At 39.1% G+C, this 21,247-nt stretch overlaps 2 protein-coding genes across 2 annotated transcripts; one reads left to right on the top strand and one right to left on the bottom strand.

Moving 5' to 3' along the window:
- Positions 1 to 13,915: 13,915 nt before the first annotated feature.
- On the top strand, positions 13,916 to 17,666 carry LOC102406167 (mucosal pentraxin). The gene is made up of 2 exons (XM_006061010.4): positions 13,916 to 14,068; positions 16,990 to 17,666. Exons 1-2 carry the CDS (start codon positions 14,005 to 14,007, stop codon positions 17,577 to 17,579), a joined length of 654 nt encoding a protein of 217 aa, XP_006061072.3. The 5' UTR covers positions 13,916 to 14,004; the 3' UTR covers positions 17,580 to 17,666.
- Positions 17,667 to 19,927: 2,261 nt separating this feature from the next.
- LOC102414691 (olfactory receptor 10J1-like) lies at positions 19,928 to 20,904 on the bottom strand. Its single transcript, XM_006061033.4, has one exon. It carries the CDS (start codon positions 20,876 to 20,878, stop codon positions 19,928 to 19,930), a length of 951 nt encoding a protein of 316 aa, XP_006061095.4. The 5' UTR covers positions 20,879 to 20,904.
- Positions 20,905 to 21,247: the final 343 nt, after the last annotated feature.

Below are 21,247 nucleotides of genomic sequence, written 5' to 3'. Positions count from 1 at the left end.
GAAAGTGAAGCTGGGGCCCAGCCTCAGAAGTCTAGTTCTCAGGCAACTGTTCTGCGATGTTAGTGGTGCAGTGTGTTTGCCACTTTATTATATAGCTAAGCAGGACTGTGCTTAATATTTGGATGCTGAAGCAGATGGATGGACTTCAGAGTGAACGTGGCAGTTAAAAAAAAAAAAATCTTCATTTATTTTGGGCCTGCATATTTAGGTGTTTGGATCACATTTGTTTTCTCCTTGAGTTTCAAATATAACACTGCCATAGCCACATGACAATATTGAGAGGTAGAATCTTGTTAGTTACTGTCATTCCCATTCCTTTTCATTTAGAATAAGAATAACTTGTATTTTGAATAAATGAAAAGAATGCTATATGTATTATGCCACAAACACTTAGCATCTAAAGCTCCTTATCAATATAAACAAGCAGAAGGGAACTCCCACTAAACTGAAACCAGCCGCTTGACACAATTGGAGCCTCTTCATGTTTTAACTGCAAACCTGAAAGGGAAAATATTTGTTTAATCAGCAATTCCTATAATTTTGTTCTAACAGATGGGAAGCCAACAACAGTATGTTTGCCAGCCTACACAAATTTGATTTTGAATAGTTCCTCATCCTTACCATCACCATCTCTCCTGCTTGCCAAAGCCAAAGAACTCATTCGAAACTCAAACAAACAAACAAAAAATAGGTAGGAATTTCTGGATACTTGAAAAAATTATCTCTAAAGCTTATGATGCCTCTCTGCCAATGGTAATTGGTGGCAATAGGCATCACTGATCAGGACATAATTAAGATGAAGGATCAGGAAGATTCTGAAGAAGGAATACTCTGGACAGAGGAAACACATATATTGAGGTTAATCAAGGAGAATTATTTAGGGGGAAGAAAAGAACAATATTTGGGGAATAGCAATGAAAACTAGGGCATTAGGTAGAGTCAGTAAGCCATCAATTCATTTCAGTTGCTCAGTCGTGTCCGAGTCTTTGCAACCCCATGAACCACAGCACACCAGACCTCCTTGTCCATCACCAACTCCTGGAGTTCACCTGAACTCATGTCTGTTGAGTCAGTGATGCCATGCCATCCAACCATCCCATCCTTTGTCATCCCCTTCTCCTCCTGCCCTCAATCTTTCCCAGCATCAGGGTCTTTTCAAATGAGTCAGCTCTTCGCATCAGGTGGCCAAAGTATTGAAGTCTCAGCTTCAACATCAGTCCTTCCAATGAACACCCAGGACTGATCTCCTTTAGGATGGACTGGTTGGATCTCCTTGCAATCAAAGGGACTCTCAAGAGTCTTCTCCAACACCACAGTTCAAAAGCATCAATTCTTCGTTGCTCAGCTTTCTTTGTAGTCCAACTCTCATATCCATACATGACTACTGGAAAAACCACAGCCTTGACTAGATGGACCTTTGTGGACAAAGTAATGTCTCTGCTTTTTAATATGCTGTCTAGGTTGGTCATAACTTTCCTTCCAACGAGTAGGTGTCTTTTAATTTCATGGCTGCAATCACCATCTGCAGTGATTTTGGAGCCCCCAAAAATAAAGTCTTTCACTGTTTCCACTGTTTCCCCATCTATTTCCCATGAAGTGATGGGACAGGATGCCGTGATCTTAGTTTTCTGAATGTTGAGCTTTAAGCCAACTGTTTCACTCTCCTCTTTCACTTTCATCAAGAGGCTCTCTATTTCTTCTTCACTTTCTGCCATAAGGGTGGTGTCATCTGCATATCTGAGGTTATTGATATTTCTCCTGGTAATCTTGATTCCATCTTGTGCTTCATCCAGTCCAGCATTTCTCATGATGTACTCTGCATATAAGTTAAATAAGCAGGGTGACAATATACAGCCTTGACATACTACTTTGCCTAGTTGGAACCAGTCTGTTGTTCTATGTCCAGTTCTAACTGTTGCTTCCTGACCTGCATACAGGCTTCTCAAGAGGCAGGTCAGGTGGTCTGGTGTTCCCACCTCCTTCAGAATTTTCAACAGTTTATTGTGATCCACACAGTCAAAGGCTTTGTCATAGTCAATAAAGCAGAAATATGTTTTTTTCTGGAACTCTCTTGCTTTTTCCATGATCCAGCGGATGTTGGCAATTTGATCTCTGGTTCCTCTGCCTTTTCTAAACCAGCTTGAACATCTGGAAGTTCATGATTCATGTATTGTTGAAACCTTGCTTGGAGAATTTTGAGCATTACTTTACTAGTGTGTGAGATGAGTGCAATTGTGCAGTAAGCCATACCTATGATCTAAAGCATCTATTGATGCCTGGAATAATATAGGTCACCTGCTCAAAGCAAAGTAAAACAAAAGAAACATGGGTGTCCTATAAGAAAGAAAAATGGAAGGAAGAGTTCAATCCTAAGATGATGTCTAACATTTGAGAGAAAGTGATTTGAATATCTGGTATGTAAAGAAATTAAAAAGTGAACTTCTTACTCAGAGTCTTACAGAATTAGATGAAGAGCTGGCACTTGGCTCAGTCACCTCAGCTCTTGGAATGGTATTCTTTCCATGGTCCATGCTGTTTCTCCATACTGTAGGTTTAATTTTGTCTTTTCCAACAGGAAACCAATCAAAGTCACATATGGATTGTGGATCACACATTTCCCCTTCTCCTAATGGTTGTTGGTTCACCCATCAGCCCAGAGAAGGTAATCTCAATAGTCACCAAACATATCCTGGCTGTCAAATGTTTGCTGGTTCACATGGTCATCTCACAGGTTAGTCAGGGTCACCCTGTCCTTTGACATACACAAATACTTACTTAAAATTGATTGAAACTTACCATTCAGTCTCTCGGGAACTCTAAAATCCTCTTATAATTTCTGCAAATTCAGCAGGATTTTTATTTTTAGGCTTGCTTCAAATTCTGATTTCTTGATTTCATTTGGTCTCCCTTACCCTTACCTCTTGTGGCTATTGTCTTTTCTTGATCCCACACCAACACAGAAGAGGAGCCCAGCCCATTTCTCTAACTTGCCACAACGTAGCAGCCAGTTAGATACTTGTTGGGGTAGAAAAACTAATAGCAGGAGCAGATAGAGAAAGTTTCTACTGCTAGCCTCTGGCTGCTAATTGTTTCATTGTTAATATCTTATAAGTTTTGAAATTCTTCCACAACCTTCATTCATTACAACCTCTCATTGTACATTTCTTTATAGTCATCATCTATGCCAAATTTCTGAACCTCTGTCTACACCTTTTCCTCTATTCTCTGTTTTCAGAGGCCACCAAAAATCAGGTTATTTCTATGTACAGCATTTCTATGTACAAAAGCTTCAAATCTCTTATTTCTTGTCCTTCTCCAAACAGTGACCTGGGGTATCCAGGAAGGAAGAGAAAATGGGAGATCAACCAATGTGACACAAAGTGACCTAAAAAAGGCATTTTTCTATAGAAAAGACCTTCTGTTTCAGAGAGAAAGGGAAGCCTCTGAAGAAAGAAATAGCCTTAATTGACATTTTTTATACCTTTATATTTTATCTGCTATATGCCACACAATGAAGTTCTGAGAAAAGAGTCTGAGATGAGATCTTAAAACCAAGATTTTTTTTTTTCCCATCAAATAAAGCAGATGGCCAGAACTTGACCTCAGTTCTCTGTACAGGCATCAACAAGGGAAGCGTTCAGGTTCTGAGTACATGAAAATGAGTGTTTATCTCAATGAGAAAAGATGGATTCTTGGGTCTGTACAAACAAAGGAGAAGCTTAAGTTTCATTAGTTGTTTTTTTTTTTTTTTTTTTTTGAGTTGATGAGCCACTAATAGTTTATTACTTAGAATGGCCCCTCCTCATTTGGCCAGCAGAAATCCTATGCATATTTATTTATTTATTTTTGGCGATGGGGGGCATATGGGAGTTTAGTTCCCCAACTATTGATCAAACCTGTGCCCCTTACAATGGAAGCACAGAGACTGAACATCTGCACCTTGACGGAAGTCTCCCATTAACTTCTTAGTAAATGCACCTTAATGTTGTACACTCGTCCCAGTTCATTTACAGCTTAGCCAGGTACATAAGCCTAACTATAATAGAAAGAAAACAGCCCCCAAGTCCGCCTGACCCAGGGTACCCAGACCTATTGTACTTCTAGAAAACTATTGTGTGTGCAACCTTGATGGTCATAAGTAAAAATTAAAATTAAAAATTGACATAGTTGAAATATAATTTAATAATATTAGTACAAGCTTCCTCCCATGCTGGTTGTCCTTTTAAAAGAATTGTTTAGTAAACAATCTTCTTGAAAAATAACAACTTAAGCAAATAGTCTTTTTCTTAAAAATTATAATAATAATCAGTAATTATTAAGCTCTTAGTAAATGCCAGGCATTGAGCTAAAAGCTTTTCATGTATTACTGAACTTAATCTTTACAATAACTCTTTGAAGTACCAACTGTTTTTATTTTCCAATTTACAGATAAGATTATTAAGGCTGATAGACGTTTTTATTTTTCCAAGGCACAGAGACCAGGTCAGTTCCCGAACAAAGGGACCTTTCACAGCAGAGGTCAAATGATAACCATTACATAATTTTGTCCTTTGAATAACAGGAAACTCAGCACCTCCATGAGAAACCCACTTCATCTGTAGTACTCAGAGAGAGAGACAGAGACAGACAGACAGAAAGATTTTTTCTCTGGGATTAGATACTTTTCCAATAGAGTTTGTCCAATCGAGTGCGGCTGTAAAGAACAAGGCTGGCTCTTTTCCAGTGCTACCCCTGTCTTTTCTTTCTATGAATAACGTTTCTCAGTGTTCTGCAAACTCCTTCCTAGAATGTCAGCACCATGTGGGAAGAAACCAAATCTTGTCCTCTGCTGTACACCCAGCACTTGGAGTAGTGCTCACTCAGAGAGAGAAGGGACTAAAAGGGCACTGTGCAGGGCACAGTGTCATGTGTGTGGTGTTTCTGACAAAAAGGCACAACCTGAATCCAATCTTAAAGACACACCAGATAGATCTAAGCTAAGGGGCATTCTATGAAACAACTGACCTATCCTCTTCAAAATGTCAGTGTCATGAAATACAATTAAAAAAGTGAAGAATTGTTCTGATAAGAGACTAAAGAGACATGGCAATGACATGTGATGGGTGGTCTAGGATTTTCTTTTGTCTTATGAGATATTAGTTGAATAACTGGTGAAATGTAAAAACAAAACAAATCAATAGAATATTATATCATTATTAATTTCCTGATTTTAATAAGTGTGTGATTATAGAACATGGTGTTTCTCAAATCTTTTTAAAAATTATTGTATCCTGTCTGCCAAAGATAAATTAAATAAAGTGATATTTAAATTAACTTCTCCTTAATAAGAGAAATTGAAAGCTAGGAAATATGATTTTGTTGGACATAGTTGAGCTTTGGAAAGCCAGAGATCATATGTAGTATCTCCGGTTTTCTATTTTTTTCCCTCTCATAGAATCAATTTTTTCCCCTTGAAGGCGACATCACCTCTACTGAGAATAGAAAATATAAGAGAAAATACACACTGAAGAATTCAGGGAACATCACGTCTGTAAATGTCTTCCAGCAGTTTAAAAAAAGATGTAGATAAAAAGTATATAAACATACCTATATATGTGTGTGTGTATGAGTGACAGACAGAGTATGGAGTGGGGGCTATAAAGCAAACATGGGAAAATATTAACATTTAAGAAATATAAGTGAAAAGTATATGGGGCATAAGGACTTACCTGAGGACCTAGCAATGAGATCTTAAAAATAAATTTTTGCATATACGATTCATTGATTTCCAATAAGATGATTCAAAGGGAAAATGACAGTCTTAAGCAAATGATGTTAGGAAAACTCGATATCCACATACAAGAGATCCTTACTTTACACCATATGCAAAACACAAATCAAAATAAATCAAGGACCTAAGTATAAGAGTTAAAACCATAAAACTCTTAGAAGACAGAAAAAAATCTTTGTGACACTGGATTTGGTAGTGACTTCTTGGATATGCATGAGATGCACAGGCAACAAAAGAGAAAATAGGTGAATTAGACTTTATCAAAATTTAAAACTTCTGTGCATCAAAGAAAAATATAAAGAGTGAAAAGACAACCCACATAATGAGAGAAAATATTTGCACAGCATGTATCTGACAGAGTGTTGATATCTAGAATGTATATATGTGTGTATGTGTGTAAATATGTATATGTACAAATATACATATATGTATGTATACATATACACACACACATATATATACACATATGTATAGTTTTCAAAAATGGACAAAAGGTTTGAATAGAAATTTCTCCAAAGAAGATAAACAATGGCCAATATAAGTACCTGAAAAGATATTCAATATCACTAGCTAGCCATCAGAAAAAGGTAAATTAAACCCACAATGAGATACCATTTCACATCCATTAGCATGGTTAATAGATAAGTTATTTTAAAAAATGAAAAATAATATATGTTGATGTGGATGTGGAGAAATTGGACTCTTATTTATTATTGGTGGAAGTGTAAAATGATAAAGCAACTGTGGAAAACAGTTTGGTGGCTCTTCAAAAAACTTAAACATAAAGTTATTGTATAATCCAGAAATTTCACTCCTAAGCATATACCTAGAAAAAAATGAAAACAAGGACTCAGGTACTTGTACACCAATGTTCACAGCACATTCACACCAGCCAAAAGGTGGAAACAACCCAAAATGTTCAGGAAGAGATAAATGGATAATCAAACTGTTGTATGTACATACAATGGAATATTTTTCACTTGTAAAAAAATGAAATTCTAATACATGTTGCAATATGGATTGAACTTAGCAACATCTTGCTAAGTGAAATAGGCCAGACAAGAAAGGACAAATATATGATTCCACTTATGTGAAGTACCTAGGATATAAAGTAGACTTTACCAGGGGTTGGGAGAGGGGGAAAAAGAGAATTACTGTTTAATTGGTATAGAGTTTCTGTTTGGAATGATGAAAAGCTCAGAAAACATACAGTGGTGGCGATTACACGACTTCATGAAAGCATTTAATACTACTGATATATACTTATTAATAGAAATGGATAAAATAGTGAATTTTATATTATACATCTTTTACCATAATAAATTTGTTTAAAGTATATGGAAATTTTTGTACTATTCCTGAAACTTTTCTGTAAATTTGAAATTATATAAAAATAAAAACTTATATGAATAAAAAGAAAACCTCAAAACCTGCCAGTTTGTGATGATGTAGTCACAATAGCTTCCAGGGCTTTTGAGGTAGCGCTAGTGGTAAAGAATCTGCCTGCCAATGCAGGAGATACAAGAAATGCGTGTTCAATCCTTGGGTCATGAAGCTCCTCTGGAGGAGGAAATGGCAACCTGCTCCAGTATTCTCGCCTGGAAAATCTCATGGATAGAGCAGCCTGGCAGGCTTCTGTTCATGGGACTGCAAAGAATCAGACACGACTGAGCGACTGAAAAACAACAACAACATCACAATAGCTGGTACATATCTTCTTTGAAAAAAGCATACAGTCCTATAGGACTAATCTCAAATCTTTCCCTTAAAGAACAGATTCTATCAAATTTGTCTCTAAAAGAATCCCACTCCTGCCCCAGGGTGATCTTTTCTTTCTATCCAGTTGAGCATCTCGTTTTCACTTGGGGCTCCTCTTCTACCCAGGAGTTCTATGGTGGCAGAGGTTGATTTCAGTTGGCACCGATGGACTGAGGCGGAAGGGTTTTTGAGGGGCTTGACAATGCCCACTCTATGCCCAATTGGCAAACCATGCTCCTCAATTTTATGTGGATGTTGAAAAACTGTATTGTCTTGGACTGGGTGCTGCAGAACAGAGGCTTTAGTAACAAGTTGGGGTGTAGGGTTTTTCTAGAGTGAGGACACTAAACAATGTCAACAGGAGATAAGATGAAAATTATCCTACCAGCTTCATGACTTATATTTACCATATGTTCTATCTCCACATAGAGCTTATTGTATTTTGGAGTTTACATAAGACTTACAAAAACATATTTTATTTATATGTGATAGAGGAATCAAAGACCCTATGAGGATATTTTTTCCTATCTTACTTGTTTAGGTCTATCAACTCAATTCTAGGGAAATCTTTAGACAAGTTTGTTTATTGAGGGTAATGAAAAAAGGCTGTGGATTCTATACTTCCCTTTGGCTCTCATAGCTCATACTGATGATGTCATTACAACAGATGGTATATATGTCCTTTGAGAAGAGCATGCAATCCTATAGGACAAATCTCAGATCTATTCCTTAAAGAGACAGCATTAAAGAGAGCTCTCCTGGGCAGTTTACCCTCAAAATCAGAGAATTTTCCACACACAGTTGGGTATCAGATCAGATCAGATCAGATCAGTCGCTCAGTCGTGTCCGACTCTGCGACCCCATGAATCGCAGCACGCCAGGCCTCCTTGTCCATCACCAACTCCCGGAGTTCACTCAGACTCACGTCCATCGAGTCAGTGATGCCATCCAGCCATCTCATCCTCTATCATCCCCTTCTCCTCCTGCCCCCAATCCCTCCCAGCATCAGAGTCTTTTCCAATGAGTCAACTCTTTGCATGAGGTGGCCAAAGTACTGGAGTTTTAGCTTTAGCATCATTCCTTCCAAAGAACACTCAGGGCTGATCTCCTTCAGAATGGACTGGTTGGATCTCCTTGCAGTCCAAGGGACTCTCAAGAGTCTTCTCCAACACCACAGTTCAAAAGCATCAATTCTTCGGTGCTCAGCCTTCTTCACAGTCCAACTCTCACATCCATACATGACCACAGGAAAAACCATAGCCTTGACTAGACGAACCTTTGTTGGGTATGGTGGGTGATAAATAAATATGATAAATAAATGATATGATAAATGATATGATAAATATGATAAATAAATATTGACTTGGCTTTCCTGAGTCTCTCTTGTAATTCCTATTTGGGTAGGAAGTAGAAAACTTGACTGATGTAAATACCACTTTTTGTGTCTCATCCTTCACAACCTTCAATCACCTTTTCATAAGAAAAGGGCCAAGTCTCCATTGGCTTAATGTCTCCAAAGTTGTCGTCTCAAATGCTGAGGTTAAAATCTTATGAACATATCTCCTTCTAAGATAGAAATGGGAGTTTAATAATTGTGTACTCATCTGTTTTTATTTTAGAGAAATATAAGGAATAAGACCTTCTTCTGGCTAGGTATGACTGACAGTACACATCTATCTATAATTTACTAAATCAAAGTGTACCTTTCAAACAAAGCATATCCAGTGAGACCCTTTGCTTCTCTTCCCCATAAGATGTGATAATCATAATAAGATTCTTAAGGATACTCCTCATATGAAGATGAAACCAGCTCTTCTTTCAAAGCCAGATCATCATGAATGACATTTTCAGAATATCCTAATTATTTTTCTGTGTGACCAGTTGTTTCTCTATAGAATTTGTATTCTTGTCAGAACTCATATCTGGAGGGAAACCAGAAAAATGACTTCTATACTATAGGAGAAGAGAAATCTTTTATTTATTTATTTATTTTTTTAGCTACAGATATTTTTATAGCATTTTAAATATCTAATCTCATAACTAATTTCATTTAATCTTCATAAAGACTCTGTGAGGTAGCATTTTTTTTGTTTCTATTTTATAAATTAGGAAACCAAAGTTCAAGAAATATTTAACTTCCTGAAAGTCACTCAGTAATAAAGGGGTAGGGGATTAAGAGGTACAAACTATTAGATATAAAATAAGCTATAGGGATATGTTGTACAACACGGGAAACATAGCAAATACTTTATAATAGCTGTAAATGGAATATGAGCTTCCCAGGTGGCTCAGTGGGTAAAGAACTGCCTGCAATGCGGGAGACACCAGAGATATAGGTTCAGTTCCTGGGTTGGGAAGATCCCCTGGAGGAGGGCACGGCAACCCAGTCTAGTATTCTTGCCTGGAGAATCCCATGAACAGAGAAGCCTGGTGGGCTAAAGTCCACAGGTCTCAAAGAGTCAGGCACAACCAAAGTGACAACACAGCATAAATGGAATATAACCTTTCAAAATTGTAAGTCACCATATTGTACACTTGTGATTAATATAATATTATACATGATCTATACTTCAACTAAAAAAAGTGGGGCAGAGGGTGCTGAATCTTTGAACTAAAGTTACTGCTCCTTCCATGACCGTACTTCTCACATGGAAGTAACCTAAACCAGGGCCTGAAGAATAACAGTCAAGGCTGATTTCCCCACAGCATTTTCTCTTTCTGGCAAGTAGGCCCCAGACCATTTCTCCTTCTCTTGAACTAAAGATAACAGTGTGACCACCTAGCAGTCAAGCCAGCTTTCTTTTCTCTGGCCATAACGATCACTGGTGCTCAAAAAATCATTTCCCACATTTTTCTGCCACTTCTTCCTGTCTCCACTCCAACTGTCTCCCTCCATTAAAAACCCTTCAGTATCTCCCTGGTTTTTCTAGGTTGGGAGCTTCCGCCCAACTGGACTCAGTACCTACTTGCCTGTGCCTCCCTTCTAAGTGAATCCCAAAAGCTGAAGGACAGTCAATAAGTGCAGTGTCCTAGCAAGGGGAGACGTAACACCCGGCTTCTTATGCCCTTCTTCCAAAGACAAGCTCTTTTCCTAGCTGACTAGGGTCAAGTCTAGATGATAAATGCATAGAGAAATGAAGAAAGATGTTTGTTTTCTCCTTGAGCACTTCTGCCAGCGTTTCCCTGCTTTCTCCTGAGGAAGACTGAGCATGTTAGACAAGAAAACAGACTCAGTGTCTTCCTCAGGGTACAGCCTCACTGACACTTACTGTCTGGGCTGCCAGGTCTTGGGACAAGCCTGAAAATAGGACGTGGAAATAGGAAGGACTGGAAGCTCATCAGAAAACTGACATGGTTCACGATGTAGGTCACCTCTGGCCTTTTTCCTTTATTTTTAATTTTTTTGGCCATGCTACGAGGAATGTGGGATCTTGTGGGACCAGAGATGGAACCTGTGCATCCTGCAGTGGAAGTCCAGAGTCTTAACCACTGGATCACCAGAGAAGTCTCTTGACCTTGTTCCTTTAAAAATCAACCTGCTGAGGACCTCCCAGTGGAAGTCAGTGGAGCAGGTCTGGTAGTCAGCTATGATCTGCAGTGCTTGTTCATGACTCAACCACCCTGAGAATTCATCACTGCAAGAGACTTGCCAATTTTGACCATTATGTCATTTTACACTTTTTTTCCCATCAGTCATGTATCTGTTTAACTTGCATCTTTAAGTCATCATTGGTTAAATTTATGGGCTGTAAGGAATATTCATATTGAAATATAGCACATAAATAAGAACTATAAAAATGATCACTCAAAATTCACCTGATATTTTATCTTTAAAAACAAAAAATAACAGCTGTGAAAATTTTAAATTTACAAAAGAGCCAAATTGTAAAATTGTATAACAAATATTATACATATCATATTTTCGCCATGCCATATTTGTCATAACTGTTTCCTATCTCTTTTTTTAAGATAGTAACATTTATGAATACAATCTGAAACTCCCTTCACTCTTTCCCCTTCCTTACTTCTTGCTTCTGCAGAGGCAACCACACTGAGAATGTGCGTATTTTTCCTTTGCATGTTTATGTATTTTACCTGTCTGCACTAATTAATTATAAACATATGGTATTATTTTAAATTTATATATTTTTGAAATTTATCCATACTGATTGACAGAAAGGTTATAATGTTATAAATATTCTTCAGCACAGCACATCAAGATGTCATTAGCACTTAATTAAGCCCTTGGAAGGTAAACACAGTTGGCCCTTCATGTCTATGGGTTCTATCCATGGATTCAACTAACTGCAGTTCAATAATATTTAGGAAAAAAAATTCCAGAAAGTTCCAGAAAGCAAACCTTGAATTCACCATGGTTATTCACCATGCACCAACTGTTTGCATAGAATTTACATTGCATTAGGCATTGTAAGTAATCTGGAGATGATTCATAGTGTGCAGGAGGATGTGTGTCTATTATTTGCAAATACTGTACCATTTTATACACAGAAATTGAGCATCCATGAATTTTAATATGGGAGATATACCCCACAGATACTGATGGAGGACCATACTTAGAATCTAGCAATAATAGTTTTATATTTTTTAAATTGGGTGTGTGTTTAGGCTCTAAACACAGGGATCAGAAACACAAATAAAAATCATCAAATATATTTTCATATATTTCTAATGTAGCAAAAAGTAGTTCAACTTCGAACTTCATTTTAATATGTTTATTTCTATCCCCAAATGAAATGAGGTATACAAAATGTCACTTTGAATCTGTCCACAAATTGTGTTCTTGCTTTCATAGTTAAAATTAATTCAATAATGTGAAGTGCTTATTAAATGTGGGTAAGCCAAATTTGTCTTTTTAGATATGTGGCATGAATATTATTAAAGGCTTTAATAAAATTAACTTGCAGTGTAACTTTAATTGCAATATATTGAGCTAAAGTAACATATTTTATGAAAAATGACTTATTTATTTTATGTTATATAAACATACTATGAAAGATAATTTTAAAAATTCCTTAGGGAATTCTTGATTTTATATGTAACTGTGAATATAGTTTGAGAGTTAAAGGAGAGTAGGAGAAATCAAGACTGATTTAAACCAACCTAAAATTATACAAAAAAGACAAGGATTTTAAAATGCTTTAATTCCCATTGCACCATTTCTGACTCATATAATATTATTGTCCAACTAGCTGACTTGCTGTTAATCACCCAGCTGAGACCAAAAACTCCCGAAGCCCAAATCGACAACACACATACTCATGTACTAAATGATTATTTATTGTTTTAAAAACTGAGTTTTGAGGTGGTTTGTTGCACAGCTTAATTAGGTAGAAATAAACTGTCACAACTAATACAGTGTCTTTTGTTGTTTGCAACCAAGAGCCTTAGATAATTTCCTTCAGTTCTTCTCATCAGCCTGGAAATACCTAAATTAGTTCATTCTGATGAACTGACTTGCTCCCAGTATCTAAGCACTATTCTGTGCCCTTTCAAGATGGTCTCAGTCTATCCACCCACACAGACACTCTCTTTGAGCTTGTTTTCCAGTTGATGTCCAGATTCCAGGTGAAGGCCATTATCTTAACACCCATAACCTAGGAGCTCCTTTACAGACAACTTGGCAGCTTCATCATCAAGATCACAAGAGCTGCTGCTGCTGCTGCTGCTAAGTCGCTTCAGCCGTGTCCGACTCTGTGCGACCCCAAAGACGGCAGCCCACAGGCTCCCCCATCCCTGCGACTCTCCAGGCAAGAACACTGGAGTGGGTTGCCATTTCCTTCTCCAATGCATGAAAGTGGAAAGTGAAAGTGAAGTCTCTCAGTCGTGTCCGACTCTTAGCGACTCCATGGACTGCAGCCTACCAGGCTCCTCCGTCCATGGGATTTTCCAGGCAAGAGTGCTGGAGTGGGGTGCCATTGCTTTCTCCTCACAAGAGCTAGATCGCCACTATCCTGAAGCTTACAGCCACCTGAATCAGTAAATATCCATTTCTCCATGGTGATACCCTAGTCTCTAAACAGTGCAGGAGACCTGTGTTCAATCTCGGGGTTGGGAAGATCCCCTGGAAAAGGGAATGGTTACCCACTCCAGTCCACTGGGGTCAGAAAAGAGTTGGACATGACTTAAGTGACTAACACTTTCACACTTTTAAGAGGGCATAGAGCCTCTTTTTCTTGTGGGAAGACATGAACAGCACAGCTCAGCAGGAAATAGAACAGTTAAAAGAGAAAGGAAAGACTCTACAACTGAAACAATAGACCAAAAAGTAAACAAATTTGTTTCTAAATCATATCCTGGTTCAGTTAATATTTACCATCTACAGCTTGGCCTTCTGTTGCGAGAACAAAGGCAGTGCCTCTAAAAGCACGATATAAGAAGCCAAAGAGTGAGCATCTCTCCATTGGTATGACCATTGCTGTTTCTCCCACTACTTCTGAAGACCCAAGGAGCACAGAATGGAGAAGCTTCTTCTGGGTGTCCTGCTCCTCGCCTTTATCCCAGAGGGCATGACACAGAAAGGTAGGTCCTAAGTTTTGTTTGGATAAAGTTTTATCCAAGTCTCAGGGGAACTGAAGTACAGCACATTTTGTTACTGCTGCTGCTGTTTTGAGGAACAGGTGAATGAAGGATTGTATAAGTCCTTTTGCAGTATTGCAAGTATTGCAAGTGATTTGCAGTATTGCAAATCACCTTAAAACATAGCAGCTTAAAACAAACATTTATTGGTCTCATACTTTCTGCAGGTTCAGTTCAATTCAGTTTAGTCGCTCAGTCATGTCTGACTCTTCGTGACCCCATGAATTGCAGCACGCCAGGCCTCCCCGTCCATCAACTCCTGGAGTTCACTCAGACTCACGTCCATAAGAATCAGGGAATAGCTCAGCTGGATGATTCTGACTCTAGGTTTCTCATGAGTTGCAGTCAGTCAAGCAGAGACATCCTCTCATCTAAAGACTTGACTTGGGGAGCATCTGCTTCTTTGCTCACTCACATGGTTATCGTCAGGATTCAGCCTTTACAGGCTATTGGGTTGAGGGTCTCAGTTCTTCACTGGCTGTTGGCTTGAGGCTGCCCTTAGTTCCTTGCCACCTGGACCTTTCTATCAGGCAGCCTATAACATAGCAACTAGCTTCTCCAACAGTGAGAAATCTAACAGAGAGAAAGTGCCCAGCACAAAACGGTAGTCGTTCTTAAAAAACTAAAAATAGAAATACCATATGATCCAGCAATCCCATTCCTGGGCATATATCCAGAGAAAACTATAATTAGAAAAGATACATGCACCCCAATGTTTATTGCAGTGCTGTTTACAATAGCTAAGACATGGAAGCAACCTAAATGTCCTAGGAACCTAGATGAATGGATAAAGAGGATGTGGTGTATATATATATATGTATATATACATATATATATATATGCATGTGTGTGTGTGTGTGTGTGTGTACAATGGACCATTACTCAGCCATTAAAAAAATGAAATAATCCCATTTGCAGCAACATGGATGAACCTAGAGATTGTCATACTGAGTGAAGTAAGTCAGACAGAGAAAGAGAAATATCATATGATGTTTCTTATATGCATAATCTAAAAAGAAATGATACAAATTAACTTATTTACAAAACAGAAACAGACTCATAGACATAGAAAACAAACTCATGGTTACTAAAGGGGAAATGAGTGGGGGGAGGGATAAATAGGAGTTTGGGATTAACATGTAGACATTATTATATATAAAATAAATAATCAACAAGGACATACTGTATAGGACAGGGAACTCTATTCAATATTGTATAATAACCTATATAGGAAAAGTATCTAAAAAAGAATGGTATGTATATGTGTACATATACATACATATATATGGGTATATATGTATACACATACACTTAGCTGTATACCTGAAACTGTATACCTGTATAACACAACATTGTAAATCAACTATACTCCAATATAAAATAAAAATTAAATTTAAAAAATTTAAAAAGAAATAAAATTTGGAAGCAGCTTGAAAAAAGCACAGTCTTTTCATAATCTAATCTTCTGTCACTTGTCTTGGTTCTGCTGTATTCTCTTCTTTAGTAGCAAGTTAGCCTACAATCAAGGAGAGGAGAAGTATTTCGGACATATTTTTAAAACCACCCCAGATGCTTATGACTCAGGATGTGCCTGGCATAAGGAAGCCCTGGGGCTAGAGAAAGAATAGCTGGTTATCCTTATTACATGGGAATACCATTACCTCTCACCTGAGAGAACAAGAATGGCTATGCAGACCTTTTATTAGAAAAAGAGGATATTACAGGGGTTAGGGTGGTCATTCTCTGATCCTTCTCAATCTTTTAGTCTGGGTCACATAGAAGAAATACAAAATTTTAGAACAATCTTGGACTTTACTTAGAGAACCAGTTTCTCCCAAACTAATTGAATTGCTGCTTTTGTGAAATTGCTATTGCTATTGCTAAGTCACTTCAGTCGTGTCCGACTCTGTGTGACCCCATAACGGCAGCCCACCAGGCTGCCCCATCCCGGGGATTCTCTAGGCAAGAACACTAGAGTGGGTTGCCATTTCCTTCTCCAATGCATGAAAGTGAAAAGTGAAAGTGAAGTCACTTAGTCGTGTTTGACTCTTCGCGACCCCATGGACTGCAGCCTACCAGGCTCCTCCGTCCATGGGATTTTCCAGGCAAGAGTACTGGAGTGGGGTGCCATCGCCTTAATCCTGTTTCTTCACCTATGAAATGCATATAAGAATGACATCAAACTAGCAAAGAGTTGTTTATGAAGATTGAGTAAGATAAGTTTAAGGGAAAAATTTATGATGCAGAAGTGCAACCAAAAAAGCTTGGTTTTTATTAGCAGTTAAAAAGCATTAATGTTCTGGCACCCTTTTTTTTCCCCTCCCTTTCTGTTATATCCATTAAGCACAACCCCATCTTCTCAAGTTTGAGACACTTCTCTATTGTATCACTATCAGTAAAAAGTTATTAAAAACACCACTCTCTGGCTAACTATGCTATTTTACTCCAGGTTTGTATACTGACAAGGTCAGATATCACACATAGGGTGATATTTAGATCACTGACATTTCAGAAGATGATCAGCATTGGGAGAGGACAGGATGCTACAGACTTTAACGTTTACACTCCAGGAGCCAGCTGTGTTTCATTTTCTGTGACTGGTGTTTGGGTTCTACCTAGATGAAACCTGCAAAGGAGATGACAGTGGGGGTTCATAGAGGACATCTTTAATTCTTCTATCAGAACAACTGTAACAAAACCTGCATTTTAACACATTTTGCTTATACAAATAGTGCACTTACAGGCACCTTGTAAATGCTGAATATACTCTATCAAGAAGCAGTCCATGATCTGCAGTGAGAGCAAATCGAACAAGAGAACTGGCAGACTTTTTGTCACACTGCTTTTTTTTTTCTCCTCCACAGACTTGACAAGGAAGGTGTTTATTTTCCCTGAAGAATCAGACACAGCCTACGTGACCCTGATCCCCAGGGTGAGGAAGACTCTGAGGAGTTTCACTCTGTGCCTGAAAGCCTTCACAGACCTCACTCGCCCCTACAGCCTCTTCTCCTACAGCACTAAGTCTAAAGACAATGAGCTGCTTCTCTTTGTCAACAAAGTGGGAGAGTACGATCTGTACATCGGGAACACTAAGGTCACTTTCAAGGTCCCCCAACCCCCTTACGGCCCGGTCCATCTCTGTGTCACCTGGGAGTCTGTCTCTGGGATTGCTGAACTCTGGGTGAACAGCAGGCCCGTGGGGAGGAAGGGCTTGAGGAGAGGGTACACTTTGGGAAAAGATGCAAGAATCATCTTGGGACAGAAGCAAGATTCATTTGGGGGAAAATTTGATGCCAAACAATCCTTTGTTGGGGAGATCTGGGATGTGTCCTTGTGGGATCATGTGGTCTCCTTAAAGAATTTGTGCTTCACCTGTTACACCAGCAACATCTTGAACTGGAAGGCCCTGATTTATCAAGCTAAGGGCTATGTGGTGGTGAAGCCCAAGTTGTAGGCTTAAGCCTCACTCCCTGCAGACATGACTTGTGTTTAATAATAATCATCCACATAGTCTCTTGGAAATTAAATACGTTGATTTCAATTTTTCTGGCTCTGTTAAGATGGTGTAAACTACATTAAAGACACAAGGGTCAGGTAGACCTTTAGTATACAGTCTTTGTTTTTGCAAACATTACAACATTTTCTGCAGTGGCAAGCTATAGGAACTCCAGGGAACACACTGCTTTCAGTATGCGTGTCAATCTTCTAGAGCCCTGGACAGTTCTGGGAGGCCTCACGGGGGTTCTGAGTGCAAAAAAGTTCATCAGTCTATAAAAATGATGTGACCACTGGGAGGGGCCTTTCAGGAGTGGGTTGCTCTCATGAGCAGGACTGCTGAAGAGACAATCTCAAATCGGGCTTTCTCAGAAGCAAGGTTGTGAGTGTTCCCCTTGAACCTAGCCCAGAAAGGATTCAGAGGTGTTCTCAGGAACATGGATGAAGGCAAGGATTAATTGCCTTGAAGACCCCTCTTCTCATTCACTCTCTTGCAGGTAGTTGCTCTGGGGAGGCAAAGCTTTTATTCTTTCAGGTAATGTTCCATAAACATGAAGACTTCCCTTCTTGGCTCTGGTGCCTTTAGGGATTCCCAAGTCCTTTGACAGGCACTTTCAGTGCATCCTCGATGGGGACACTTCAACTGTCCTCAAGAAGAAGAGAGATGGTGGATGGATGACATGGGTTAACTTTTTTTTCCTTTTAATATCAGCCCTTTATGGACTGGAAGACATTGACAATAACAATAACACTCCCAGACTCTTGTTTAGACAAGTGTTTGATCTCAGAGTTTGAATGAGGTACCCAGCACTTCACAGAAACCGAGTTCATCAGTGTAGAAATAAATAGGGCAAAGGCAAGACCCAGGTATCACCCTGGGCTCCACATAGAGATGAATGAAAATCATGGGCTAATTTCCAGATTTAAGACAGCCAGAGTTAGCTGGTATCAATAAATATAATTTCTGTCTTTTTTTTTTTTTTTTCCTTTGGCTGTACCACACAGTTTGCAGGATCTTGGTTCCCCAACCAGGGATCAAACCCAGGTTCCTGGCAGTGGAATCGTGGAGTCCTAACCACCCAACCATCAGAGAAGTCCCTTATCAAATTTAATTTCAGAACAGATCTTCAGATATCCCTATACTTGTGAATACATTATAGCATACACGTTACTCCCAGAGAAAGCATGTATAACTCCAGTGAAATTCCGCTGCTGGATGTGATGTTACTTGTTTGTTTTTGTTTTGAGATTTTTTTTTTCTCCTCACAAAATTCTGGGTCAGACCTAGAGAATATGTTTTGGTCAAGATAATGTTATAGTCCTTAGTGAACCCTTTTTTTTTTAAATTAATTTATTTTAATTGGAGGTTAATTACTTCACAATATTGTGGTGGTTTTTGCCATACATTGACATGTCAGTCATGGGTGTACATGTCCTAACCCTATCCCAAACGCCCTCCCACCTCCTTCCCCCTCACATCAGTCTATGACCTCTGGGTCATCCCAGGGCACCAGTGTTGAGTACCCTGTTTCATGCATTGAACTTGGACTGCTCATCTATTTTGCATATGGTAATATACATGTTTCAATGGTCTTCTCTCAAATCATCCCACCCTCGGCTTCTCCCACAGGGTCCAAAAGTCTGTTCTTTATGTCTTTCTTGTTGTCTTGCACATATGGTCGTCATTACCATCTTTTGTTACTTTGTATTAACATATAAATACACAAAACTCACTCAGGAAACAGTCCCAATGTGAGCTTCAGCAAAATTGAGGGAAAAATATCATGGGTCTCCAAGGCAGGTAAGAATGTTTTAGGCTGATAATATTTCTTCTGGAATGTTACTCTTCCACTGCCCAAAAGAAAAAGTGATGATAAGAAAGGTGGTTTTGACTGTGCTTTCAACACATCCTGTTCACCAACCACACTCTCTGTAAGGTTTTAGAGCTCAATATCTACTTGACATTTTAGTTGATCTTTCAACCCGTTGCTTCAAGCAGGTGTTACACAGCCCACTTTTCTGCCATTAACAAAGTGGAAACAATCAGCCACCCTCTTGCTTATTATTCCCTACCAGCTTTCCACCTGGTGAGCAGCACCTGACCATGTCCCTGGTGGTAACCTCTCAGATGAACAGAGAGTATAGGAGAATGATGTTAAAAACAAAACTCAAGTCAGGGAAACTCTTAATTCTTTAATTTAGGCTTGCCACCAAATTGTGCAACTCTGTCTAGGTAAAGGAAGAATGATAGGATCAATTTTGTGTGTGTGTGATTACAAAAATACCCAGAATATGACAGGCTATATATCAAACTACCAAAGATTCTAAGCAAGAGGTTTTTTTGCCAATAGCACGGCAAAGGGCATCCTTGACCTCTTTGTTCCTTAGAGTGTACACCACAGGATTAAGGAGAGGAGTGAAAACTGTGTAAGTCACTGAAATCAGCTGGTCCTGATCCCTCATGTTCTCTGACTTGGGCTTGAGGTAGGCGATAGAGGCACAGCCATAATGGACAATGACCACAGTGAGGTGGGAGGCGCAGGTGGCAAAGGCCTTCTTCCGGCCCTCAGCAGAAGCAATCTTGAGGATGGTGGAGATGATGAGGACATACGAGATGAAGACCAGAACCATGGGCACCACAATGACGAGTGAGCTGATAAGAAAATTAATTATGTCATGTATAGTGGTGTTGGCACAGGAGAGTTTCATAACCGGGCGGATATCACAGAAATAATGGGCCACCTTTCTGTAACAAAAGGGCAGCCTGAACACAGAGGAAATCTGAATTGTGGCCACAAACAACCCAATGCTGCAGGCCGCCCATACCAGCTGGGCACACACCCTCTTGTTCATGATGATCATGTACCTCAAGGGGTTGCAGATGGCCACATAGCAGTCATATCCCATCACTGTGAGCAGAAAGCAGTTGTTGATGGCCAAAGTGATAAAAAAGAACATCTGGGTGGCACAGCCAGCCAAAGAGATGGGTTGGCTCAGGCCTACGAGACTGGACAGCATCCGAGGTACAATGACCAATGTGTACAAAGTCTCTGAAGTGGAAAGCACAGTAAGGAAGAAGTACATGGGGGTGTGAAGGTGTCGATCAATGCTGATAATTGTCACAATGATGACATTGCCAGACAAGGTTAAAAGGTACAAGGTAAGGAAAACCACAAAAAGGGTGAGCTTGTGTTCATGAAAACTGGTAAAACCCTGGAAAATAAATTCCCTCACCCCTGTGTAGTTCTCTGTCTTCATTGATAAATTCCAGGAGACTTAGGACAAGCAGTCAGAACACATCAACGCCCAGTGCTCTGAGCAGAACACAAAGGCAAGGAAATCATTAGGATCTTCTCCTGATGGATGCCTGGTTAATGGGGACTGCTGTTCACCTATAGGTAAAAGATAGAAAAACACAATCAGGAAACAATTTAATGTATGGAGACTTGTACAAAAGAATGAATGGAGATGGGACGAGATAGAAGGAAGGAAGGCTGGGTCAAATGTGGAAAAGATTTCCTGGTGCTTTAGAAACATAGATGTTGGGATAAATGGAGGCTGGAGAAATAGGGAATGTGTAGTTAAATTTGGAAAGATTTTCTTTGGATTACAGTTTCAGATTTTTTT

Source organism: Bubalus bubalis, chromosome 6, assembly GCF_019923935.1.
Source record: "Bubalus bubalis isolate 160015118507 breed Murrah chromosome 6, NDDB_SH_1, whole genome shotgun sequence".
Lineage (NCBI taxonomy): Eukaryota > Metazoa > Chordata > Mammalia > Artiodactyla > Bovidae > Bubalus > Bubalus bubalis.
The sequence above is the reverse complement of the archived record's forward strand: the minus strand, read 5'-3'. Positions and strand labels throughout refer to the sequence as shown.

Coding starts and splice junctions, on each gene's coding strand:
- LOC102406167 (XM_006061010.4), top strand. CDS start 14,005: ATGGAGAAGCTTCTTCTGGGTGTCCTGCTCCTCGCCTTTATCCCAGAG. Junction 14,069..16,989: donor AGAGGGCATGACACAGAAAG/GTAGGTCCTAAG, acceptor TCTCCTCCACAG/ACTTGACAAGGAAGGTGTTT.
- LOC102414691 (XM_006061033.4), bottom strand. CDS start 20,878: ATGAAGACAGAGAACTACACAGGGGTGAGGGAATTTATTTTCCAGGGT.